Genomic DNA, 25036 nt, shown 5'->3' with positions numbered 1-25036 from the left:
TAAATGTAGTGTATTACATACATACACAGGTATTTTCATCAGCTGCATCTACAATCATCCGGTGCAATTCTTACATAATCCTCGGTTTGGTCTGTCATCATCAGGTTCATCTGTAGTCAACAGATCCATCTGTTTGGGCAAATGTCTAAGAACAATTCAGGTTACAAAATATTTTCCATGTGTTAAAGAAAATAACACAATTCCACAGTGGTCTCTGAGTCCCCTTAAGATACTCAGTTCAGCTTTAAGTAAAAATACTTTTGAATGACCTTAGCCATATCTTAGTATTTAAAAGAGCAAAAAGTGTTTAATAACGTGCCACCCGCACATCATCATCAACAAGTCTCCACCTCTATCTTAATGCATTTATGAATCTTTGGCTCCACAAGACTGAAGATAATCCCACACTCACTGCAGGTGTCCTGCTTCTGTTCTGGGTGAAGACACTGATGTTTCTTTAGCTTCCTCTGTTCAGTAAATCTCATCCCACACTCTGAGCACTGATACGGTTTCTCTCCTGTGTGAGTGCGCAGGTGTCTTGTTAGGCTTGTATGGTGAGTAAAGCCCTTACCACACTCTGAACACAAAAATGGTTTCTCTCCTGTGTGAATGCGCTGGTGTGTTTTTAGTTTAACCAGTTCAGTAAAACTCCTCCCACACTCTGAGCACTGATACTGCTTTTCTCCTGTGTGAATGCGCTGGTGTTTCTTCAGATAACTCTGATCAGTAAAACTCTTCCCACACTCCGAGCACTGATACGGTTTCTCTCCTGTGTGAATGCCATGGTGTCTACGGAGATGATGCAGATTATTAAAACTCTTTCCACACACGGAGCAGTGATACGGTTTCTCTCCTGTGTGAATGCGATGGTGTCTACGGAGATGATGCAGATAATTAAAACTCTTCCCACACTCTGAGCACTTATACTGTTTCTGTCCTGTGTGAATGCGCTGGTGATATCTCAGTGTACTTTGAGAGAAAAAACTCATCCCACACTGTGAACAGGAAAATGTTTTCTGATCTCTGTGAAGGTGCAGGTGGCTGCGAAGACTACTCTGTTGATTAAAACTCTTCCCACACAACGTGCAGTCATATGATTTCTGTTTGTCGGTAGTTTTCTGGGTTTGTCCACCGGATGACTTACTGTGGAGAGTAGTTGATGATGCTTCCGGAGAAATGAAACTTCCACACTCTGTATCCTCACATTTAATCTCACTTGATTTCAACATTGTGATATATTCCCCTTGGTGATTTATCCTGGGTGGCTGCAGAGGTTAGTTAGGAATGTCTTGGACATTAGGGACAGAAGACAACACCAAAAGGACATTTCCTGGAATAGAAAATTAAAAAGAGAAATCAAAAAATTAAATATTGAATCCAACAAATGTTATAAAGTGGTAACAGTATTAGACTGTGCTGCAAATATGACTTTGACACTACTGTGTTTTAAATGCCCAGTGAAGACAGGGTGGGGGTGGGTGGCAGTGTAAACACTGGTCTGTGACTGAATTATTTCACCTGAGGGGAGATGATCTACCTCTACCTCAGATGGACAGTTCTAATTAGTGACTACATTCCAGAAAATACAGAGACCTGTCACTGGACTGGTGCAGGTTGGGGATGTTTCTAACACGTGTCACATTTGATTGATCTGAACAGGTAAGCTCTCAGTCTAATCAATAAGATGTGTGCTGTGCCTTGCGAAAGTATTTGGCCCCCTTGATCTTTTCAACCTTTTGCCACATTTCAGGCTTCAAACATAAAGATACAAAATTTAAATTTATTGTGAAGAATCAACAACAAGTGGGACACAGTCGTGAAGTGGAATGAAATTTGTTGGATGTGTCAAACTTTCTTAACAAATAAAAAACTAAAAAGTGGGGTGTGCAATATTATTCGGCACCTTTACTTTTAGTGCAAACAAACAAACTCACTCCAGAAGATCAGTGAGGATATCTGAATGATACAATGTTGTCCCAAATGACTGATGATGATAAATAGAATCCACCTGTGTGTGTGATCAAGTCTCCGTATAACTGCACCCGCACTGTGATAGTCTCAGGGTTCTGTTCAAAGCGCAGAGAGCATTATGAAGACCAAGGAACACACCAGGCAGGTCCAAGATACTGTTGTGAAGTTTAAAGCTGGATTTGGATACAAAAATATTTCCCAAGCTTTAAACATCCCAAGGAGCACCGTGAAACAATCATACTGAAATGGAAGGAGTATCAGACCACTGCAAATCTACCAAGACCCGGCCGTCCGTCTAAACTTTCATCTCGAACAAGGAGAAGACTGATCAGTGATGCAGCCAAGAGGCCCATGATTGCTCTGGATGAACTGCAGAGATCTACAGCTGAGGTGGGAGAGTCTGTCCATAGGACAACAATCAGTCATACACTGCACAGATCTGGCCTTTATGGAAGAGTGGCAAGAAGAAAGCCATTTCTCAAAGATAAATAAAAAGTCCCAATTAAAGTTTGCCACAAACCACTGGGAGACACACCAAACATGTGGAAGAAGGTGCTGTGGTCAGATGAAACCAAAATCGAACTGTTTCGCCACAATGCAAAACGATATGTTTGGCGTAAAAGCAACACAGCTCATCACCCTGAACACACCATCCCCACTGTCAAACATGGTGGTGGCAGCATCATGGTTTGGGCCTGCTTTTCATCAGCAGGGACAGGGAAGATGGTCAAAATTGATGGGTAGATGGATGGGTCCAAATACAGGACCATTCTGGACGAAAAAACCTGTTGGAGTCTGCAAGAGACCTGAGACTGGGATGGAGATTTATCTTCCAACAAGACAATGATCCAAATCTACAATGGAATGGTTCACAAATAATTGTATCCAGGCATTGGAATGACCAAGTCAAAGTCCAGACCTGAATCCAATCGAGAATCTGTGGAAAGAGCTGAAGATTGTTGTTCACAAACGCTCTACATCCAACCTCACTTAGCTCGAGCTGGTTTGCAAGGAAGAAGGGGCGAGAGTTTCAGTTTCTCGATGTGTAAAACTGATAAGAGACATACCCTAAGCCACTTGCAGCTGTAATTGCAGCAAAAGGTGGAGCTACAAAGTATTAACGCAAGGGGGCCGAATAATATTGCACACCTCACTTTTCAGTTTTTTATTTGTTAAAGTTTGACACATACAATAAATATCATTTCACTTCATGACTGTGTCCCACTTGTTGTTGATTCTTCACAAAAAAAATTTATTTTATCTTTGTTTGAAGCCTGAAATGTGGCAAAAGGTTGAAAAGTTCAAGGGGGCTGAATACTTTCGCAAGGCACTGTGTATACAATGGTCATCCAGAAATAGTCTCACTGAGAAAGGCACTACAACTGCTGTGAATCAACTGAGAACAATGAAGCTCTCTCTAAAACATTTCATAAGTTCACACGAACTGCAGGGGTCCATAGCACAGCCGGTCCAATGGGACGCTCTGGAGGAGACACACATGAGGTTAGGGGTCCCATGCTCAATGCTAAGTGTGGGCTAGAGAAGTATAAACCCCTCAGCAATGGGCTGTGGAGCAGTGGAACTCTGTTCTTTACAATGAGTTTGAGGAGTGTTGGTGGAGGACCACCTTTTTACCTCATAAACCCAGTGTATTTTCAGAAATAGAGCTTTACACAACAAGGTCAAAAATATGAGGACACCTGACCACCCCACAATCCCAGCTAAGAGCTAGCATTAGCCTCCTGAGCTGAGTGTGGAGCATTTCCCTCATTCCCCATCTTCCTTTTCAGAGAGAGAACATGTGTCCCCCGTTTCTGTGAGAGTGAGTTCAAACCCAGTGTAAACAGTGTGGAAAAGTCTTACAAAGATATTTACCTTCAGTAAAACACCTCCTCATTTAGCTCCAGTTCACAGCTCTCCTACTGCTCATCTACAAACAACAAAGCCAAGCAGAGCAACTCGTTGTGTCAAAATAAAAGTCTCTTGTATGAGGTTCATCATGGCAATCTGACCCACTTTGTCAACATAAAAGTCTCACAACAGAGACATAACCCTTTAATCTGACCTATTCAGTGTGAAAATATAACAGCTCAATGTCTCAATCCTGGTCCTGAAGGAGCTCTGTGCTGTCCACTTGCCACAACATAACCTCATTATTATTTGTGCTGTTGTGTGTTTTTGCATTGCTGTGTTTTTCTTTGTTTTGTGTGATATTTTGTAAGTTATTTTGGTCCTTGAAAAGTGCCACATAAATATTACTACTGAACACAAAATTTTAAATTAAACATTTTAAAAATAAAATGATATACTATGGAACAGATATATATGAGCACTTGTTACATGCTTGTGGAGGAGGTAAAAATCTAAATGTTCATACATCTATGTGTTTTTATTTATATTAGAAATGCATTCAGTCAAGTGTGTCTAATAATGATTAGTGTGTGTGTGTGTGTGTTTATACACAATATATCCCATTTCACCAAAAAAAAAAAAAAAACATTTTAATGAATGAATGTAGAAACAGAACATTCTTGAAAAAGATGGCTTTTAGCATCATGGTATGCTGATGGTGCTAAAGCAAAAGTGTTACCATATCAAACCAGGTGAGGTTACGTTTGGTCTGCACAAGTTTAAGCCCAAGATGCCTAAGGGAGCTTTCAAAAACCTTAAATGTTACTGCTTTTTCCTATTGATCATCCTCCTCTCTGTGACCTGAAAGCAGACTTTGTGATGCCATCTTGGCACCTGCCTAAATACAGGAAGAGAAAAAAGAAGCTGTATGAAATCCACATGAACACTGCTTCCAGCAGAGGAAAGCCCAGAGTACACTGCCCAGGAAGTCTTTTAAAGACTTCACTGATTATGGTTCAGAGAACACCAACATGGAGAAGGCTTCACACAAATGTAACTCATTATCACAAACATGCAGCAGGTATCAGCAGATGAACAAATATAAGCAGATATTAAACATTCACAACACAATTATGTGGTCAGAATTGCTGTATATGTGCTGGCTCTCTGCAGCATCTGTGATTGACTCACATCATCTGTATCAGCTTCATATTTGAAAGGGATCAGTTCTGTCCAATTTCCTCAGTTACTGCACATTCTCTCCATTCCTCCTCCTAATCCCTTTGGGGGAGGACAGGAACAGTAGGAAGGGAGGAGGAGAAGAACAGCTTAGCAATATTGCAGTAACCAATCAGAGAGGTGAAGCAATAAAATGCTCAAAGCTAGAAAAGCTGCAGTGTCTCCTAAACACCAGGAGACATATCTCAATCAGAGCCAATCTTAGAAGAGGCATAATAAAAGTTAAATGCCGTTACAAACCACAGATTGAAGAGAACTTCAACTTCTTAGACCAAAGCCGTGTGTGGCAAGATGCACAGTCAGTCACGGATTTCAAACCACCCCATACTGTGCCCATGACTAACAGTGCCTTGCTCCCAGAAGGGCTCAACCACTCTTATCCTGGCTTTCACAGGGCAAATAGGGTGAGCCTCTTCAAGAAAGATTTACCTGATGAGCAGCCATTTAGACTCTGAGCAAAGTGAATGATGGAGGACATTGCCGTGTGCTTAGAACATGCACCAAGCATCTGGCTGGGGTCTTCATGGTCATTTCCAATCTATCGCTGGCCAAGGAAATTGTTTCAATTACATTTAAGATTGCCACCATTGTGCCAATGCCAAAGCATTCAATTGCCTCAGCCCTGAATGGTTTCCACTCTGTCGTACTCACTCCCATCATCCCCAAGTGCGTCGAAAGATTTATTTTTAATTAAAAGTCCTGTCGGTCTGCCACACTGGACCCACTCCATAATGTCTATTGCTGCAACTGGTCAATGGGTCTGCAACAGCACTTCACAGTGTACTGATTCAACTGGACTGTCAAAACTCATAGGTTAGAATGCTGTTGATTTTAGTTCAGCATTTCATACACAGATATCCTCCAAGATGATTTCCAAGCTTAACCAGCTTATCTCTTTGCTATTGGATTCTGGACGTCCTGACTAGCAGACCTCTGTTAAGTTAGACAGCCTCTTCTCTTCCACCATCACACTGAACACCAACATGCCACAAGGCTGTGTTCTAGGTCCTCATCTGTTCTCTGAAATTCACCCATGACTGCATTCCTGTTTATGGTTCAAACTCAATAATTAATTTTACGGATGACGTCACGCTAATAGGTCAAATCAGGAATGAGTTGCATCACCTGGTTACATGGGGAATTGACAACAATCCAGTGCTCAGACCTGTGGGTAAATGGTTATCTGTGGTTGTTTACATTCTGAAGCTAAGCATTTTTTTTTAAGTTGAACTGTGACTGTTGTTTGTACATGACTGAAGTGTAATTTGACTGTAAGTATTTATTCACTGTTTGAAAGGACACAGAAACTCGTCTGTAACTCAAGTTGCATTTTCAGTAATGCAGTTAACCATCTCATGAGTTTGGAGACACTTCAACATTAACTGATCTGAAAGAGCAAAAATAATCCCGTTATGGAGCAGGAACAGAGCAACATCCTCACCTGGGTTTGTGCTTTTCAACCTTTGTAGTCTCTCCATTGTCTAAAAAAACACTCTAGATGCTGTTACTGTGCTGAGAGAGAGCGAGAGAGAGAGAGAGAGAGAGAGAGAGAGAAGCCTAGCATACCAGACTGGCAACAGTTTGTTTATTTACCCATTTACAGACACTGGGGCTTCGTAAACACATTAGCTGGGTTTCCAGTGCAAACCAACTGGAGAGCAGCACATGGAGAGGAAATATCTTCTGAATTTTCTAAAAAGTGTTTTTAGATTACAATCGTAAACATCATCTTTGAGACTTAGAAAACCAAAGAGATCATTGTGAACTGATGGACGTTTATCGCTGTACCACTGAGAATATGCTCACAAAATGCATCTCAGCATGGTACTGCATCTAACCATGAAGCGTTGCAGCTGGTGGTAAAAACTGCTTAGCGCACAACAGGCACTCAGTTTCCCACCACTGAGATCATTTACCAGAAGTGCTGCCTAGTGAGGGCAAAAAACATCATCAAGTATGTTTCTCATCCTCTCATCTGGCAGGAATTACACAAGCCTCTTCCCTGAGGCTGTGACCTTGCTGAACTCCACACTGTCACTTTAACGGCATCATTGCATTTTCTGCACTATAACTGTACCTTTTCCTCTTATAACTGCACACACATTTCTGCACTGTTACTGTACATACTGCATATAAACACAGCGCAAGTTATTCTTCACTCTGCATACTTGTCTTTTCTTTACACATGGCTGCTCTCACAATTCATACCCCTTACATTTGCACTCCATATATACGTATATTGTACATTACCCATTCACTATCCTTAATGCTACGTGTTGTGACAACAGCATCGCCGGCCTTGGTGACTTTCCTGCACTTTGTTCATATTATAGTACTGTATTTTTGCACTCCTTGTTAGATGCTAACTGCATTTCACTGGCTCTGTACCTGTACTTTACACAATGACTATAAAGCTGAATCTGATATAATAATAATATGATAATGATTATACACAGAACAAAGAACATTAAAGGAGAAATAGATTATTCATTCATTTATTCATTCATTCATTGCCTGAGGCCCATATTTTAAATGTAGTGTATTACATACATACACAGGTATTTTCATCAGCTGCATCTACAATCATCCGGTGCAATTCTTACATAATCCTCGGTTTGGTCTGTCATCATCAGGTTCATCTGTAGTCAACAGATCCATCTGTTTGGGCAAATGTCTAAGAACAATTCAGGTTACAAAATAATTTCCATGTGTTAAAGAAAATAACACAATTCCACAGTGGTCTCTGAGTCCCCTTAAGATACTCAGTTCAGCTTTAAGTAAAAATATTTTTGAATGACCTTAGCCATATCTTAGTATTTAAAAGAGCAAAAAGTGTTTAATAACGCCACCCGCACATCATCATCAACAAGTCTCCACCTCTATCTTAATGCATTTATGAATCTTTGACTCCACAAGACTGAAGATAATCCCACACTCACTGCAGGTGTCCTGCTTCTGTTCTGGGTGAAGACACTGATGTTTCTTTAGCTTCCTCTGTTCAGTAAATCTCATCCCACACTCTGAGCACTGATACAGTCCCTCTCCTATGTGAATGCGTCTGTGATTTTGCAGACGATGCTGATGAACATAACTCTTCCCACACTCTGAGCACTGATACGGTTTCTCTCCTGTGTGAGTGCGCAGGTGTCTTATTAGACTTGTATGGTGAGTAAAGCCCTTACCACACTCTGAACACAAAAATGGTTTCTCTCCTGTGTGAATGCGCTGGTGTGTTTTTAGATTACCCAGTTCAGTAAAACTCTTCCCACACTCTGAGCACTGATACTGCTTTTCTCCTGTGTGAATGCGCTGGTGTTTCTTCAGATAACTCTGATCAGTAAAACTCTTCCCACACTCCGAGCACTGATACGGTTTCTCTCCTGTGTGAATGCGATGGTGTCTACGGAGATGATGCAGGTAATGAAAACTCTTCCCACACTCTGAGCACTTATACTGTTTCTGTCCTGTGTGAATGCGCTGGTGATATCTCAGAGTACTTTGAGAGAAAAAACTCATCCCACACTGTGAACAGGAAAATGTTTTCTGATCTCTGTGATGGTGCAGGTGGCTGCGAAGACTACTCTGTTGATTAAAACTCTTCCCACACAACGTGCAGTCATATGATTTCTGTTTGTCTGTAGTTTTCTGGGTTTGTCCAGCGGATGTCTTACTGTGGAGAATAGTTGATGATGCTTCCGGAGAAATGAAACTTCCACACTCTGTATCCTCACATTTAATCTCACTTGATTTCAACATTGTGATATATTCCCCTTGGTGATTTATCCTGGGTGGCTGCAGAGGTTAGGTAGGAATGTCTTGGACATTAGGGACAGAAGACAACACCAAAAGGACATTTCCTGGAATAGAAAATTAAAAAGAGAAATCAAAAAATTAAATATTGAATCCAACAAAAGTTATAAAGGGGTACCAGTAGTAGACTGTGCTGCAAATATGATTTTGACACTACTGTTAATGCCCAGTGAAGACAGGGTGGGGGAGGGTGGCAGTGTAAACACTGGTCTGTGACTGAATTATTTCACCTGAGGGGAGATGATCTACTTCTACCTCAGATGGACAGTTCTAATCAGTGACTACATTCCAGAAAACACAGAGACCTGTCACTGGACTGGTGCAGGTTGGGGATATTTCTAACATGTGTCACATTTAATTGATCTGAACAGGTAAGCTCTCAGTCTAATCAATAACAAGAATCAAGATGTGTGCTGTGCCTTGCGAAAGTATTCAGCCCCCTTGAACTTTTCAACCTTTTGCCACATTTCAGGCTTCAAACATAAAGATATAAAATTTAAATTTTTTGTGAAGAATCAACAAGTGGGACTGTTGTGGAGAAGTTTAAAGCCAGATTTGGGTACAAAAAGATTTCCCAAGCTTTAAACATCCCATGGAGCACTGTGCAAGCAATCATATTTAAATGGAAGGAGTATCAGACCACTGCAAATCTACCAAAACCTGGCCGTCCCTCTAAACTTTCATCTCGAACAAGGAGGAGACTGATCAGAGATGCAGCCAACCCATGATCACTCTGGATGAACTACAGAGATCTACAGCTGAGGTGGGAGAGTCTGTCCAAAGGACAAGAATCAGTTGTACACTGCAGAAATCTGGCCTTTATGGAAGAGTGGCAAGAAGAAAGCCATTTCTCAAAGATATCCATAAAAATTGTCATTTAAAGATTGCCACAAGCCACTGGGACCAAACGTGGAAGAAGGTGCTGTGGTCAGATGAAACCAAAATCCAACTGTTTGTCCACAATGCAAAACGATATTTTTGGTGTATAAGCAACACAGCTCATCACCCTGAACACACCATCCCCACTGTCAAACATGGTGGTGGCAGCATCATGGTTTGGGCCTGCTTTTCATCAGCAGGGACAGGGAACATGGTCAAAATTGATGGGTAGATGGATGGGGCCAAATACAGGATCATTCTGGAAGAAAACCTGTTGGAGTCTGCAAGAGACCCGAGACTGAGACGGAGATTTATTTTCCAACAAGACAATGATCCAAAACATAAAGCCAAATCTACAACGGAATGGTTCACGAATAAACATATCCAGGTGTTGGAACGGCCAAGTCAAAGTCCAGACCTGAATCCAATGAGAATCCGAGAATCTGTGGAAAGAGCTGAAGATTGTTGTTCACAAACGCACTCCATCCAACCTCACTGAGCTCAAGCTGTTTTGCAAGGAAGAATGGGCAAGAATTTCAGTCTCTCGATGTGCAAAACTGAGAGACTTACTCCAAGCAACTTGCAGCTGTAATTGCAGCAAAAGGTGGTGCTACAAAGTATTAACGCAAGGGGCAGAGTAATATTGCATGCCCCACTTTTCAGTTTTTTATTTGTTAAAAAAGTTTGACACATCCAATAAATTTCATTCCACTTCACGATTGTGTCCCACTTGTTGTTGATTCTTCACAAAAAATTTAATTTTATATCTTTGTTTGAAGTCTAAAATGTGGCAAAAGGTTGAAAAGTTCAAGGGGGCTGAATACTTTCGCAAGGCATTGTGTATACAATGGTCATGCAGAAATAGTCTCATTGAGAAAGGAACTACAACAGCTGTGAATGGACTGAGAACAATGAAGCTCTCTCTAAAACATTTCAGAAGTTCACACTGGAACTGCAGGGGTCAATAGCACAGCCGGTCCAATGGGACGCTCAGGAGGAGACACATGAGGATAAGGGTCCCATGCCCAATGCTAAGTGTGGGCTAGAGAAGTATAAACCCCTCAGCAATGGGCTGTGGAGCAGTGGAACTGTGTTCTTTACAATGAGTCTGATCAATGTTTGCGGAGGACCACATTTTATCTCATAAACCCAATGTATTTTCAGAAATATTAAAGAGATTTACACAACGAGGTCAAAAGTATGAGGACACCCGACCACCCCACAGTCCCAGCTAAGAGCTAGCATTAGCCTCCTGAGCTGAGTGTGGAGCAGCTCCCACATTTCCCCAATTCTCCACCTTCCTTTTCAGAGAGAGAACATGTGTCCCCCGTTTCTGTGAAAGTGAGTTCAAACCCAGTGTAAACAGTGTGGAAAAGTCTTACACAGATCTTTACCTTCAGTAAAACACCTTCTGATTTAGCTCCAGCTCACAGCTCTCCTTCTGCTCCTCCCTCACTCACACAGTCCCCGCCGACAGCACCGCCCCCTGTGCTGTCATTGGCTGCAGTGCCACACAGCGGCGCTTTGATTGGCCCGCAGAACCACAACAACATACAACACCGACTGAGACACAGTGTCAAAATAAAAGTCTCATAACTGGAACCCACAGCACAGTAATATGTATTATATTTAAAAAGTATTGGAGATTTAAATTGTTTCCTACAGCAGTACCAAGAGCCACAAACAACATGATTTAGACATTTTTGTCTCTCTGTCCATGGTTGAAGTGTTATATATATATATATATAAGTTTTTTCTCTTTATTTAATTACATTACTTTATGCTTCTGTGCTTATTAAAGAAATCAAGAAAGTAAGGTGTGTAAAACAGATTCTAGATCAGAATGAAAAATATTGGATACAGTAACAACTGGTTCACAAAACTTCAAATTACGATACAATTTATGAGTATGTTGGTGTCATAAGTTCAAATTTAAAAAGAAGTTATTCTGTAAATGCACTTCTTCAAAAAAAAAGCACATTCTACATGGAATATGAATACAAAGAAAAATCTGTGACTGATGTAAGTATTATGTTTTTATTAAAGTTATTTTTAAACGTTTTTTTAAGTAAATCTTTGTTAACTGGATCTAGTCATCCATTTTTTTAGATCCAAGACCCCCTTCGTCTGGACAATGACCCCCCACACAATACCACATCTCACCAAGCTCAGACGCACATATAGAACAGAATCCCACCCCCCCCCCCCAACACACACACAAAACAAAAATTTTTAACCCTCAATCTAAGCCCCTACCATGGGTTTCCTCCCACTCTCCAAAAACACATGTTGGTAGGTAGATTAACTCACAAGTGTCGTAGGTGTGAGTGTTGAGTGAATGTGTGAGTGTGTGTCACCCTGTGAAGGACTGGTGCCCCCTCCAGGGTCTGTTACTGCCTTGCACCCAGTGATTCTAGACCCACCAAGACCCTGAACTGGAAAAGGGTTACAGACAATGAATGAATGAATGAATGAATGAATGAATGAGTGAATGTATATTGTTCAACAGTAAGATGAAATTTGTGTGGCAGTGAACACACACACACACACACACACACACACTAGTGATTAGGAGTAGTGGACTCACACACACATAGATAGAGGTGGGCAGCTGTCTCCAGGCTACATTTGTGGGTTTTGTGCCTTGCTCAAGGGCACTTCAGCTGTGGATGTTTGTGCTGGTCATGGGGATCAAACCAGTGACCTTTCATTTCAGAGCCCACAAATTGGGCCTCATGCCCATGTCAGGAGGAGGGGTGTGAGCTAAATGTTGTTGCAGGTGAAAAAAAGAAATGTTGTGTTTGAAAATCGAAGCCACTGTGGGAAACAACATGCTTTAAAACCACATCCATTTTTTTCATTATTCTGAGATAAACAGTGAGAACTAGTTCATTAAATCAACAATGTACGACTGTTGACTGCAGCATTTGCCTGTGGTGTGTAGTGTGTAACGCTGCACATCTGGGGTCTGGCTGAAGCTGAGAGTTATGGAGGGGGACAGAGGGACACAGGGAGAGAGTGATGAAGAGAGACATTGTCATGTGTGTGAATGTTCTCTTGAGTGGAGATGGCAGCTGTCTGCTCCCTAAACCAGAACAGGCTCCTAAAGCTTCTCAGGAGAAATAACATCAGACACAAAGGTGACGCGAGATGCTCGCGTTCTCATCAAAATGATGACGTTGTGTCCTGTGTTAGAACTGAGATGGTTCTGAGCACTGGGGAGAAATGGTGGAGCTCTGTCTTTAATTCATCAGCAGATAAACAGGAGGGCTATCATCTGTGCATTGAGCCCAGCATGAGACATTTCTGAGACCTCCATTCAGACTCAAATCAAGACACAGTGGACAATCCTGGGCTCTTTCTCTCAGAAGAAACATCTGAGCAGGAGGAGACACGTGTTAATGTCCATGGTCTCTCCATCTGACCTCAGCATATATCTCAGTACAGAGATGTTAAAGAGACACTACAGAGGTATAAAAGAGACACTACAGAGATATTAAAGAGAAACTACAGCATTATAAACGATAAACTAGACATATTAAAGAGACACCAATTAGATATTAACGAGGAACTACAGAGATAAACAGAAACCATGAGAGATATCTCTTTATCTGATTCTCTTCACAGTTAACATTTACTCTTTCTCCTCTTCAGACTTCAGACAGTTCTCCTCCTCCTCGTTAACTCTACCTCTTTTTCCATCTTCACTCTTAATAACTGAAGACCACTCTGGCCCCAAAGGCCCTTCCACTGAATAGTGTCCATTAGCTCTGTTTGTTTTTGAAGAAGGATTAAACTCCTCCATTTCCCAGAAGTTGAAACAAATGAATTTCCAAAGTGGAGTGTCTTGGAAAATTTGCATTTAAATTAGATCCCGCCCACTCAGCCCAGAGAGAGAGAGAGAGAGAGAGAGAGAGAGAGAGAGAGAGAGAGAGAGAGAGGGGGAGGGAGAGTTGTGTATCTCAGATATTGATGGTGGGTGTTAGCGACTGTGGAGAACGTGTTGTATTTGAGGGAAATAAAAGAAAGAGGAGGGAAAATGAAGGAATATATGAGTGAATTATTTAGGGAAATAAGGAATGGGCACGGACACCTGATATCATCAATCAAATAAACTAGGCACATCTAACACACACACACACACACACACACAAATGTGTATAATCTGATTAGTTGCATCTAAGCTTCTTATTTGAACGTTGAGTATCATCTAAAATGGAGCAGCGTTTCCCATCCATCGTCTAGGAGTGAGACTGGACCGGCTGCAACATTAGAGGTGGAAAGGAACCTTTGAATAAGAAACAAACCTCAGCTATAAAGTCACCTGTTTTAAGGTGGAACAGAGAAGTGTGAGGTTTAGAAACCAGGAACTAAAGGGATGTTAATGATTGGAATAATCATTCAAATTCACAGAGAATATGAAAGTTTATAGATGGTCTTTTTCCATTGTTACAAGCTCCTTTGTCAAAACAGTAACACACAGCTAGTGCTGAACTATTAGTACAGAGTATTTATTTATACAGCATGTTATTTAGAAGGATAACAACATGAGTGTTATAAGCACAAAACAAATTGATATTATGTGTGTGTGTGTTTGTGTTTGTGTTTGTTTTACTGCCTCTTTTTAGTGTGTAATCTTCCTCATCACGTGCAACAGCAAAACACACTGAGCTGGAGTTTAGTAAACACTCCTCATTTTAAAAGAGTGATCAGTCGTGTTCTCTTATAATACTTTTTTAATGAAAGCTGTGACACTGACACCTAGAGGCCTGGATGTACCAGCTCCTGTACTAAGATCTGTTTTACACTGGGCCGCCCCCATGTGGACAGAACTGTGTCATGTCCCAGATTTTTTTATCCGTATCTTTATAGTTTATAAGCCGCATCCACCCTGGGGAGATGGCTATCACAGGCACACACACACACACACACAAAAACGGTGATTAAGGCAGGAGGTTAGGAACACACAAACACACATCTGATATCATCAATCAAATAAATGATACACACTGGAATTAAAGATTCTCCAGTCTCCTGAGACATCAATTAGACACTTCTGTGCAATGATGACATTTTTGGAGCATTTCTGTAGATTTTATCCAGGTCTACATCTACCTACAGTTAGACATCTTTCTGTTCCTGGAAGGATTGTGCTCTCTCTCTCTCTCTCTCTCTCTCTCTCTCTCTCTCTCTCTCATCAGAGCTGAATGCACACATTGTCACATTGCTGGTGATTCACAAGACATCCTTCATTTGAAGTGTGGCCCTGAAAATTCTCCACATTGGCCCTACCCCTCTTTCGCAACAAGAATTGCAATATCCCAAACGAGATATTGAGATGGCAAAACAGAGCGGTAGCACAAAACAGAGCGGTAGGACAAAACAGAGCGGTAGGACTTTCTAGCTCCTGTTTGCACCTGGTACGAATTGAGCCAAGTTGGGACAAAATGTGATACGTAATCCCTGCAGAGAGCTGATTGACTAGAGAAACCTGTCAATCACAAACAAGCTCTTTGTAAAATCTCTCAAGTTACAGCAGAGATCATATTTTTTTTTATCCATGGTAGCTTGAAAAATGGTTCAAAGTCTCCTTGGGTCAGTGCCCCAAGAACAAATCAAGCTAGAGCTGGACACCGCAACAAGGAAAATCTGCTGTGAGCTGAGACACCAGCTCCATTTCTTGGGGGAGCTTTTCTCGTGGAAAAGCCACAAGTAAAAATAGAGTCAAGCCGACGCCGTGCAGTAGAAAAGCACAGTTAGAGTGAGAAAATTTCACTTTATATATTTACTTCAAATAACTAAAAGTAAATATTAAAAACTATAAATAAAGCCTGTGCTAGCATTTCTCCTGCGGTGTTGCCATCAGTGTGTGAAGAGTGGGAGAAGAGGGTTGCACTGACAATCAACACAATGGACAGCGCTTTGAACACATTTTATAAGTGGTCAGAAACTGGTAAATAACTCATGAAATAATAAAGTTACGTTAAAACCAAATTTTAATTTCTTGTGAAATTAATAAGTTTGATGTGTCACATGACCCTCTTCCCATTAAAAAAAGTTAGATCCAAAATGGTCGACTTCAAAATGGCCACCATGGTCACCACCCATCTTGAAAAGTTTCCCCCCTCCCATATACTAATGTGCCACAAACAGGAAGTTAATATCACCAACCATTCCCATTTTATTAAGGTGTATCCATATAAATGGCCCACACTGTATAATATCAAACACCAGAAATTAAAATATCACTAGAATTAAGATAACCTCACTTCACCATTATTAGATGGTGACTGAGGAAATCTGATTTCCTGCTTTAAACCTTTATTCTGCTTTTGAAAACACTCTTCCTCCAGGGGTTTCCCCAGATGTGCTTCATTTCTCGGAACCCTTTCAGCCTTCAGCCGTTCATTAAAGATCAGACAGCTCCTGTCCAAGCTGTTTAGTCTGAGTTATTTGGGTGACCGAAAACAATGCTCTCTGTTTATTGCCTGAGAAACGAGAGGAGATTCCCCACAAGAACTTGACGGCCAGAACTGTAATCACACAAAGAGCAGGGTGGGAAAATGTTATATTACGGATTATCTCCAATTCTGGACGTGTGATAACCCTGACTGAGACTGAACACTTAAGAGTTACTCTCTATTGAGGGAGACATGGCTATATTCCTGGAGATGGATCTTCTTTCATTCCTATAGTTACAGTAGCATCTCATATAATGAGATGGGATTGGAGCTTCAGACAGATTTATGAAGAACATTATCATTTTAATATCTTAGAAGGGCACACTCCGGAGCAGCTGAACATGAGCCCAAGGCCCCTCAACAAAAAAGTGCTGTGTGTGGGTCAGAGATGTCTAAAGTCTTTCAGGACTGAACATGTAGCAGAGGATCTGTGTTTTCTGGATTGATGATCTGTCCAATAGCTTTGTGACAAGTTAGGAAGGTACCTGTGATCCAAAACTAATCCTCCAGCATTAGTACCTGTCCTCGCCAAAGTTTATGTGGCTGAATGCCATCAGAACCTCAGCACAATGTTCCAGGATCTAGTGCAAAATCTTCAGGGACAGTTTTGGCTGTGAAGAGTAACACACTCCTGATTAACAAACTTCAGTACAGAAGGAAATGTTGAATAAGATTCATGAGAACTATTTGGACAAATAAAAAGGACTGGGACCCACCCGCATCTTTAGAAAGGCATGAAGAAAACAAAAGCACAGGTGTGAACTCTGGACACATTTCAGCTCACATCATGTCTGTCTTGGTCTTGTCAGAACAGCAGCATTTCACCTGGAGCTGAATCCCTCAAGGACTCACATCTCTGGAACATTAGGAGCTCAGTATGATCTCACCTCATCTTCTTAAACACTTCCCACAGAATCACAAGCCAGAGAAGATGACCAGTCACTGTCCGAGAGGAGTGCAGTAAATTTATAACGAGTCTAAAAGCTGAATGCTGAAAGATATTAACTCATTTAGGAGCAACAAGACCTGCCAATTTCAACAAAACAGTAACAAGCCACATTTTTCTCCTTATGATCGACCTGCTGTATATTTAGAATGTGTCCAGACCATTTTAGATTTATCTCATGTTTTAAATGATAATAAATATCTGGAATATTTTTGCAGTAGGATACATGTGTTGTAGAATAAACAAGGAATTAAGTTTAAAAACAGGAATGGTTGTAGTCTTCAGTCCTCAGAGGGATGTTTTAAAAGGATGAAACAGAGTTTCATATTTTTAAAAAAATATGCAGGTGTTACATTTATATTTAATATTTATTTACAGTAATGTATTAGATCATAAAATATCTGATATTGTGTTTTTACAGTTTTATATTTCAACATTTCTGGGTTTTCACATAAATGCCATTTTTGATCAGGGTCCAGCCCTTGGCAGACTCTCCTGAGTGATAAAGACTTCAAATAAATCAGTTTTTTTATTTTCAACACATTTAAATAACAATTAAATCATTAATGTTCAGCAGTTGTTCGAATTAGAGAAGCTTTGTAAATGTATGAGTCTTAAAAAGAACAGCCCGTGGGTCAAGAACCCTACATTCACTGACCAAAAATGACCAAACAGACCAAAAATGATAAAAAGATTTTTTTTTAATTTTATGAATGTATATATTCATACATTATTTTATGACTATTTTCAAACCTATGTTTTAATATTACAAAACACAATTGTGTATTTATTACACTTTAACTGTTATTTAGGTAAATCCCACTCCAGACTTTATGTGTGTGTGTGTGTGTGTGTGTTACTTAGGAGCCCACAGCAGAGATGTCTGTTCTATATTCTTGGAGGGATGTGACCTTTAATGACCTTGAGAAGTGTTGGGGATGTGTTTAGAGCTGATTAGACCTAGGGGAACACACACACACACACACACACACACACACGCACACACACGCACATTCAAGGTCAACATTCAAACAGCAGCCACTGAAGCTGGGTCAGTTGAAAATAATTTAAAAAATGATTTGTCCGGAGCAGGAGACTTCACGCTGCTTCTCTCCAAGCGGAGGATTACAGGGACTGAGGGTGGGAATAATGACTCTCGACACTGGGCTGTGGAGCAGAGGAGGAACTGTGTTCTCTGGAATGATGGAGCTCCATCCAGTTCCCATGGGATGAGCTGGAGTGACAGAACTAACCTTCAAACATCAGGAACTGTTATGAGGCTGAATACCATCTAATCCTAAAAGCAATGTTCCATCATCTACAGTAAAGAGAGGAGGCTGCTACTGCGGTGAAGAGAGAAACACTCCTGATTAATGCCCTTCAGTTCAGAGGGGGTGCTGGCTGCTGACCAGACATTTGGAGGTATGGAGGTGAGGATGTGGTTTTCAGTGATGAGGCGCTCGTCTGTGACTGGGTCTGAGTGCTGTAGAGTAATTTCCTGAAGGACACAGTTACAGCAGCGTCCAGAAAAATAGAAAAACTTCAAAGGCGCCCAGGATCTGTCAGTGTGACACATCGCCTCACAACATTTTTAAAGCGTTACATAAAATGGAGGAAAGAAATACAGCACTAGTCTCCGTATTTAATCCAATAAAGAGCTGTATATTTAAAATAACCAACATTTAAATACACTGTGTTTAAAATTGTGCTAAGCATTAAAGGGGATGTATTATGGAGGAATGACTAATTAAGTGCATGGGATCTGGAGCCCACCAACACACACACTGTAAAACAAGAACACCCAGTGCTGACGGGCAGTGAGAGAAATGGTCTTGGGACTGGAAGGGCACCATTTGATCCCCAGGACTGGCTGAAGTGCTCTTGAGGAAGTAACCCCAATTGCTCCCTGGACACTCTGATGGCTGCCCACTGCTATGGTTGTGTGTATGCTCACTGTCTCTAGTGCATTTGTGTGTGTGTGTGTGTGTGTGTGTAAAACCTCACTATACATTGTATAAATTCAATAAATCATATTATCAGTAAGTTTTCTGTGTGTTATCTAAGTCAGAAAACACAGTATAAAGCAAGATGTTCTTTAGTTCTTAAGACTTTAGACCTGTCCCGCCCCTTCATCTGAGTCTGTCCAATCACAGCGCTGGACCCACGTTTATGTGAGAGCACAAAGACAAGGTTAAACGCAGCAAAACAGGCACAACGAGCACTGAGAAAAAAGAGCACTGAGTAAAAACGGAGAACCGATCGAAAACGGCTAAAGACCAGAGCTTCTGCTCCTTGCTCTTCACTGCTGTGCACTCAGGGTCGGGGTGAACAGCGAGCGGCTTATTATCATTATCATATAGGTGTTGTCTATCAACACCTCAATAGCAATATCACATAGGGGGGCTTCATATGGGGCTCTACAACCGCAGCAGTGACCTTGAGAAAAGTGGGGGGTGGTAAATAAACCAGTCATAACCTGCTGTGGTTATTTTGGAGCTGAAGTGGTGTCATCAGACACAGCTACAGGGTCTCGGGGCCCTGGGTCGAATCCTCTTGTGTCTATGTTCATTTTATAATGGGAGCTGTTTTCTCCAGCTCCATGTCCTTTCAGACCCACAGCACTGAGTTGCTCTCACAATGGAAGTGCATACAATTAAATATATATTTTCCAACTGTCTTGGATTTTTAAAAAAATAAAAGTCTTTTAATAATCTACAGGTCTTTTAAACCTAGATCTAATCCCAGCGAGGGCTTCTTACAACCTGGAGTCAGCTGCTGTGCCCTGGGAGGATTCCTGATCCAAAGAGAAGCTGGTGTTGATGATCATTTGCACCTGGACGCCAGGGCTCTGAAAGTCTTGGACCAGGTCCAGGGCAGAAATTGGATTTTTTTTTGAGGGTCTATTAGAGCTGTGAGACTAAACATGATTAACTTTCCCATGAGGCCATTCAGCATCACGGATATATCTGAGAGTCAATAGAGAGAAAAGAAAGGAATGTACGCTCATTAAAGTCGTATTCATGCATCTCTTCTGACTTTATTCTGTTTGTCAGAGAAAAACACGTAGATCAATAACCATTGTTCTCTAAAAGACTGCAGTAACAGGCTTTACTCTGGGAAGGCAGTAAATGTTTAGAACATTGTGGTGACAATTTGATGGAAGCCACAACATGAGTGGGCTGAAGTTCTGATGTTTGATGATTGGACAGCTAGAGTCTCCTGAAGGCCCTACACCCATTACACAGGACTCCAATTGTGCTTTTCCTCTGCAGGGTTCGTACTAGACTCATATTTTCCCCTTCTCCACCAGGTGAATCAGGTCCTGGTTCTGGAAGCGGGTTCTTGTTTAGTGGCTGTTCTCTCGTGGTTCAGAGTGAGTTGAGTAGGGACTAAACCGTGGAGTGTAAACCTTGCAGAGCGCTGATTGTCCAGAGAGAGTCGTCACTCTACGCCACGCAACGTAGACGACCAGCACCAACTCTCCATCTGTAAAATCTCCAGCTGCAGCAGAGATCACGTTTGTTTTTATCCGACTCACGACGGCAGCTCGTAAAATGACGCCGTGGTCTTTTGAAGAGGTTCAAACGCTCCTTGGATCGGTGGCTGACGAAAGAATCCAGCGAGAGCTGGACGCTGCAACAAGGAAGGAACAATCTCTACTGATCTGTCTGAACTGATGACGGAGCTGTGTTCAGTCCCAAACAACAACAACAACAATAACACGCCAATACACCAAGAGTAAACACCGCTTAACATTACCGCCACCATTGTTGTGGTTTACAAAGCCCACTGTTCCCGTTAGAGACCGGGTTTTAAGGTTTTGAGACTCTGATTTGGGCCTGGTTTTGTGGGAGTGGGGTGGCTGTGCTTTATAGTGGAAAACCAACAAGGGACCAGGTGAATAGAGCAGATACAATGCAGTGGAAAAGGGGATATATCCCAGATTCTGTATAAACCTGACACACCCATGGGGTGACCTTCTCTGTGGAGCATATACTGCTTCATTCTGACAGGACAAAACAATAGTCAGGTATACTATGGATACAAATATATATTTAAATAATAAATGATCTGTTATAAAAATCTGTTTGCTATGTTTCAGTGGTAGAAACAACTGACTGCATCTTTAAATGTGAGTTTCAGCCCCCAGCTGTTTGAGTCCTGGTTTCTTGGGGTCTGAAGGTGGTTAGTCATTAAACTGTGGCAGCTGTGTGGGAGGCAGCAAGAAACAACATTAAAAATCTTTAAAAAAATGAAACAGGGAAACTATTAAAGTGAAGAAATGAGAATGTGTGTGTGTTGGAGTCAGCAGAGTGGTGTTATCAGATCCCTCACTAACAGTCGGCCGTGTAGAAGAGCATCACACACTCGCTCTGTTTGTCTTTACTGAATGACTCATGCTACTTGTTGATGTACAGCAGATTTTGCTAATGCTGTGAATTAATATTTTGTAGAGAGAGAGAGAGAGAGAGAGAGAGAGAACTGATACTGACCTGAAGCCTGAAGGATTTTTGTTGATTAGTGTCATTGCTTATAGCACATCATTGGAATTCAGTCTCCCACTCACTTATTCACTCACAAACTCACTTGTTCACTCAGTCGCATATTCATATACTCAACCAATCCCTCATGTACTCATTCACTCGTTCATTTAGTCAGACTCTCACTCACTCACTCGCTTACATCATCAATCACTCACTCACATGCATCCTCAATCACTTTCTCATTCACTCCCAAGCTCATTCACACATTCACTCACTCATAAACATATATTTATGATTACAATCATATATTTGCTCACTCACTCAAACACACTCCCTTACTCACATCATTCATGTATTCATACGCACATTTAGGAACATTTATACACGTTTTGTTTAGTATTTCACAGCCGTGGGCTAATGGTTAGGGGTGGGGGCTTGGTGCTGGAGGGTCTGTGTGTGTGTGTGTGTGTGTGTGTTCATTGCTATGTGTGGGTTAAATGCACAGATTAAATTTGATTACACTGTTGTACAATGAGCATAAAAACACCAATTCGTACAAGTGCAAAGACCAACTCTTATTTTTACTTGTGCACATCCGGTCTCCTCGTGATCCCAAACGTTGTACCTGCTTCATGAAGTGACCTCTTGTTACTGTGAGATCTGGCACTTCACGAAACCTACACTTTTGAAGACTCCTTCCCTTTGGTAAATCTCTGAGGCTTTGAGGGTCAGAGATGTTCCCATTGCTGTGAAAACCCTGAAGTCCTTTAACCCTGGCAGGGGACTGACACAAGGTCAAGGGTGGAGGGAAGGGGAAGACTTACACCCTCAGAATATGCAAAACACACATTGTCTGCACAATATAAAAATATCTACAATTCTGTCTTGAAGTAACTCAACACTAAACCCATCAGTGGTGTTGAGGTGGTCAGACACCAGCAGAGTTTTACTTTGTAAGTCACCCTCTGTGTGAGTGATGAGCAGGTCGTCTCATCAGCGAGTTTAAAATCATTATCTTGCCATATTTCTTCAATTAAACTGTTTTTTATTTTGATCCATTCACCAAACAGAGACATTGTTTTCCATCCACAAGCGGAATATTCTGTTCTTCAATAACTGAACATCCTCATATAATCTCCACCACTGATAAAAGAGGTTTATTTCATTATTAAAGAAGATTGTAATTTATTTTCATTATGAGGTTACAGTGAACCCCGAGGATTCTTTAAAGGTCACTTACTTTGGCCGTCACATCAGACACAACTCTGTCCCTGAACACTCCTTCATTCCTCTCTCTCTCTCTCTCTCTCTCTCTCTCTCTCTCTCTCTCTCTCGCTCTCTCTCTCTCTCTCTAACACTCTTTCTCTCTATGGAGTTGATTTTATGCTCCGGTTGTCTTTCTATCAGAGATGTGGGATAATTTGACTGCCACTTAATGTTTTTCAGCTGCTCCCAACACACACACACACACACACACACACATACACACACACTACTCTAAAGTGTATCTGGAGGGTAAAGGACTGAGAGACAGAGTAAAGGAGGTGAATACTGATGGAGTCACTGCCTTAAAAACAAACTGAGAAAAAAAAAAAACATTCCAGGAACATTAAGAAAACTGGAGGCTTTCACCTTTTAAGAAACATTTCAAAATAAAGTTCCCACAACAGCACGTTTAGAGTACATTAGGAAAACCTCAGAGCATTATTTTTTAGCAAGGTGAGAGCTGATTGGTTAGTATTACTGTAGTCTTGCATCGCCAGAGTCTCTAGGGGAGAATCTGGGGCCTTTCCCCATTTAACGAGGTCAAGAACCGCCTACTACTGCAGGTTAAGTACATTTGACTGTCACACAAAAGGACCAATCACAAGTCTGATATTTTGGCATGACGTGTGGAAGGAGGCAGTCTTTATGATTCACGTTGGACCAGTACCAGAGCCAATACAAAACAATACACGGACGTGTGTATGCGCTGATGTAAAGAGATTCAATCAGAACATAACTGGCAGAATCCTGACAGTGAGGCCAGGTTAGTGCACTGAAATGATCAGACGCTCCATCAACCTGTGCGCTGAGCGTCTGTGGCTGAGACTGGTTACACTGTGACTGAGATATTACTCCTACTGTGATACATTAGCATTATTCATACTAACATCTAACAGGAAAACATCATCATTTAGGGTCAGATGGCCGTCAGAAAACTATTCATTCATTCATTTTCTGTAACCAATTATCCAGGTGGTTCCGGAGTCTACGTGGAATCACTGGGCGCAAGCCAGGAACATACCAGTCCTTCACAGGGCAACATACACTCACAACTACAGACTCCTACACACCTACAGAGTCTCCAGTCCACCTACCAATGTGTTTTTGGAGTGTGGGAGGACACCGGAGCACCCGGAGGAAACCCACGCAGACACAGGGAGAACACACCTCAGGCCTCACAGACAGTCACCCGGAGGAAACCCACGCAGACACAGGGAGAACACACCACACTCCTCACAGACAGTCACCCGGAGGAAACCCACGCAGACACAGGGAGAACACACCACACTCCTCACAGACAGTCACCGGGAGGAGACCCACGCAAACACAGAGAGAACACATCACACTCCTCACAGACAGTCACCGTGAGGAGACCCACGCAAACACAGAGAGAACACATCACACTCCTCACAGACAGTCACCTGGAGCGGAACTCGAACCCACAACCTCCAGGTCCCTGGAGCTGTGACAGAGACACTTCCTGCTGCACCACCGTGCCACTCCCAGAAAACTATTCTGAATTATAAAACATCCAACACTTTTCAGCACATTGAAATGAACTCTGTCTATTCCTGAAGGTGTCAGTAACTATAAATGTCTCCAAGAAGGCTGGGAGATTAAACGTCCTGCCTCAGTGAAATGCAGAACTTTAAAGTGTGATGGTGTAAAAAATCATACCACCTCTGCCTCAAACTCCCTGGGAACATGAGTTAGTTCATCACAGCTCCACCACCCACACTCTCCTCCTCCTCCTCCAGGTCAGGGAGGGTGTGTTAATGAGCTGATGAGATGGAGCAGGTGGGTTACAGCAGGTAAAGGATAATAAGAGTATCAGGATGAACGTGCCTTCACCATGCAGACACTGTATTTAATTATTGATTCATACTGCATTAATTATTTATAGTATTTAATATTCTCATTATGAGATAACTGATAAATTAATCTCCCTTTCTCTTCTCCTCTCTCTCTCTCTCTCTGTCCTCTGTCCCTCCCTCTTCTCCCTGTCTCTCTCTCTTCCCCTTGTCTCTTACCCTCCCCCTCCCTCGCTCTCTCGCTCTCTCTCTCTCTCTCTCTCTCTCTCTCTCTCTCTCTCTCTCTCTCTGTGCTGGATCAGTGATGAGCGGAGGGTG

The 25036-nt window shown here is 41.7% G+C and overlaps 1 protein-coding gene across 1 annotated transcript; it reads right to left on the bottom strand.

Moving 5' to 3' along the window:
• On the bottom strand, positions 1-11219 carry LOC136701969 (zinc finger protein 665-like). The gene is made up of 4 exons (XM_066676775.1): positions 11145-11219; positions 7939-8918; positions 6900-6989; positions 1-1274 (listed from the first exon to the last, which is right to left on the bottom strand). The coding sequence occupies exons 2-4, from the start codon at positions 8815-8817 to the stop codon at positions 336-338; spliced, it is 1908 nt and encodes a 635-aa protein (XP_066532872.1). The 5' UTR covers positions 8818-8918; positions 11145-11219; the 3' UTR covers positions 1-335.
• Positions 11220-25036: the final 13817 nt, after the last annotated feature.

This window comes from Hoplias malabaricus, chromosome 7, assembly GCF_029633855.1.
Source record: "Hoplias malabaricus isolate fHopMal1 chromosome 7, fHopMal1.hap1, whole genome shotgun sequence".
NCBI classification, from domain to species: Eukaryota; Metazoa; Chordata; class Actinopteri; order Characiformes; family Erythrinidae; genus Hoplias; species Hoplias malabaricus.
This window is presented reverse-complemented; position numbering and strand designations above follow the sequence as displayed.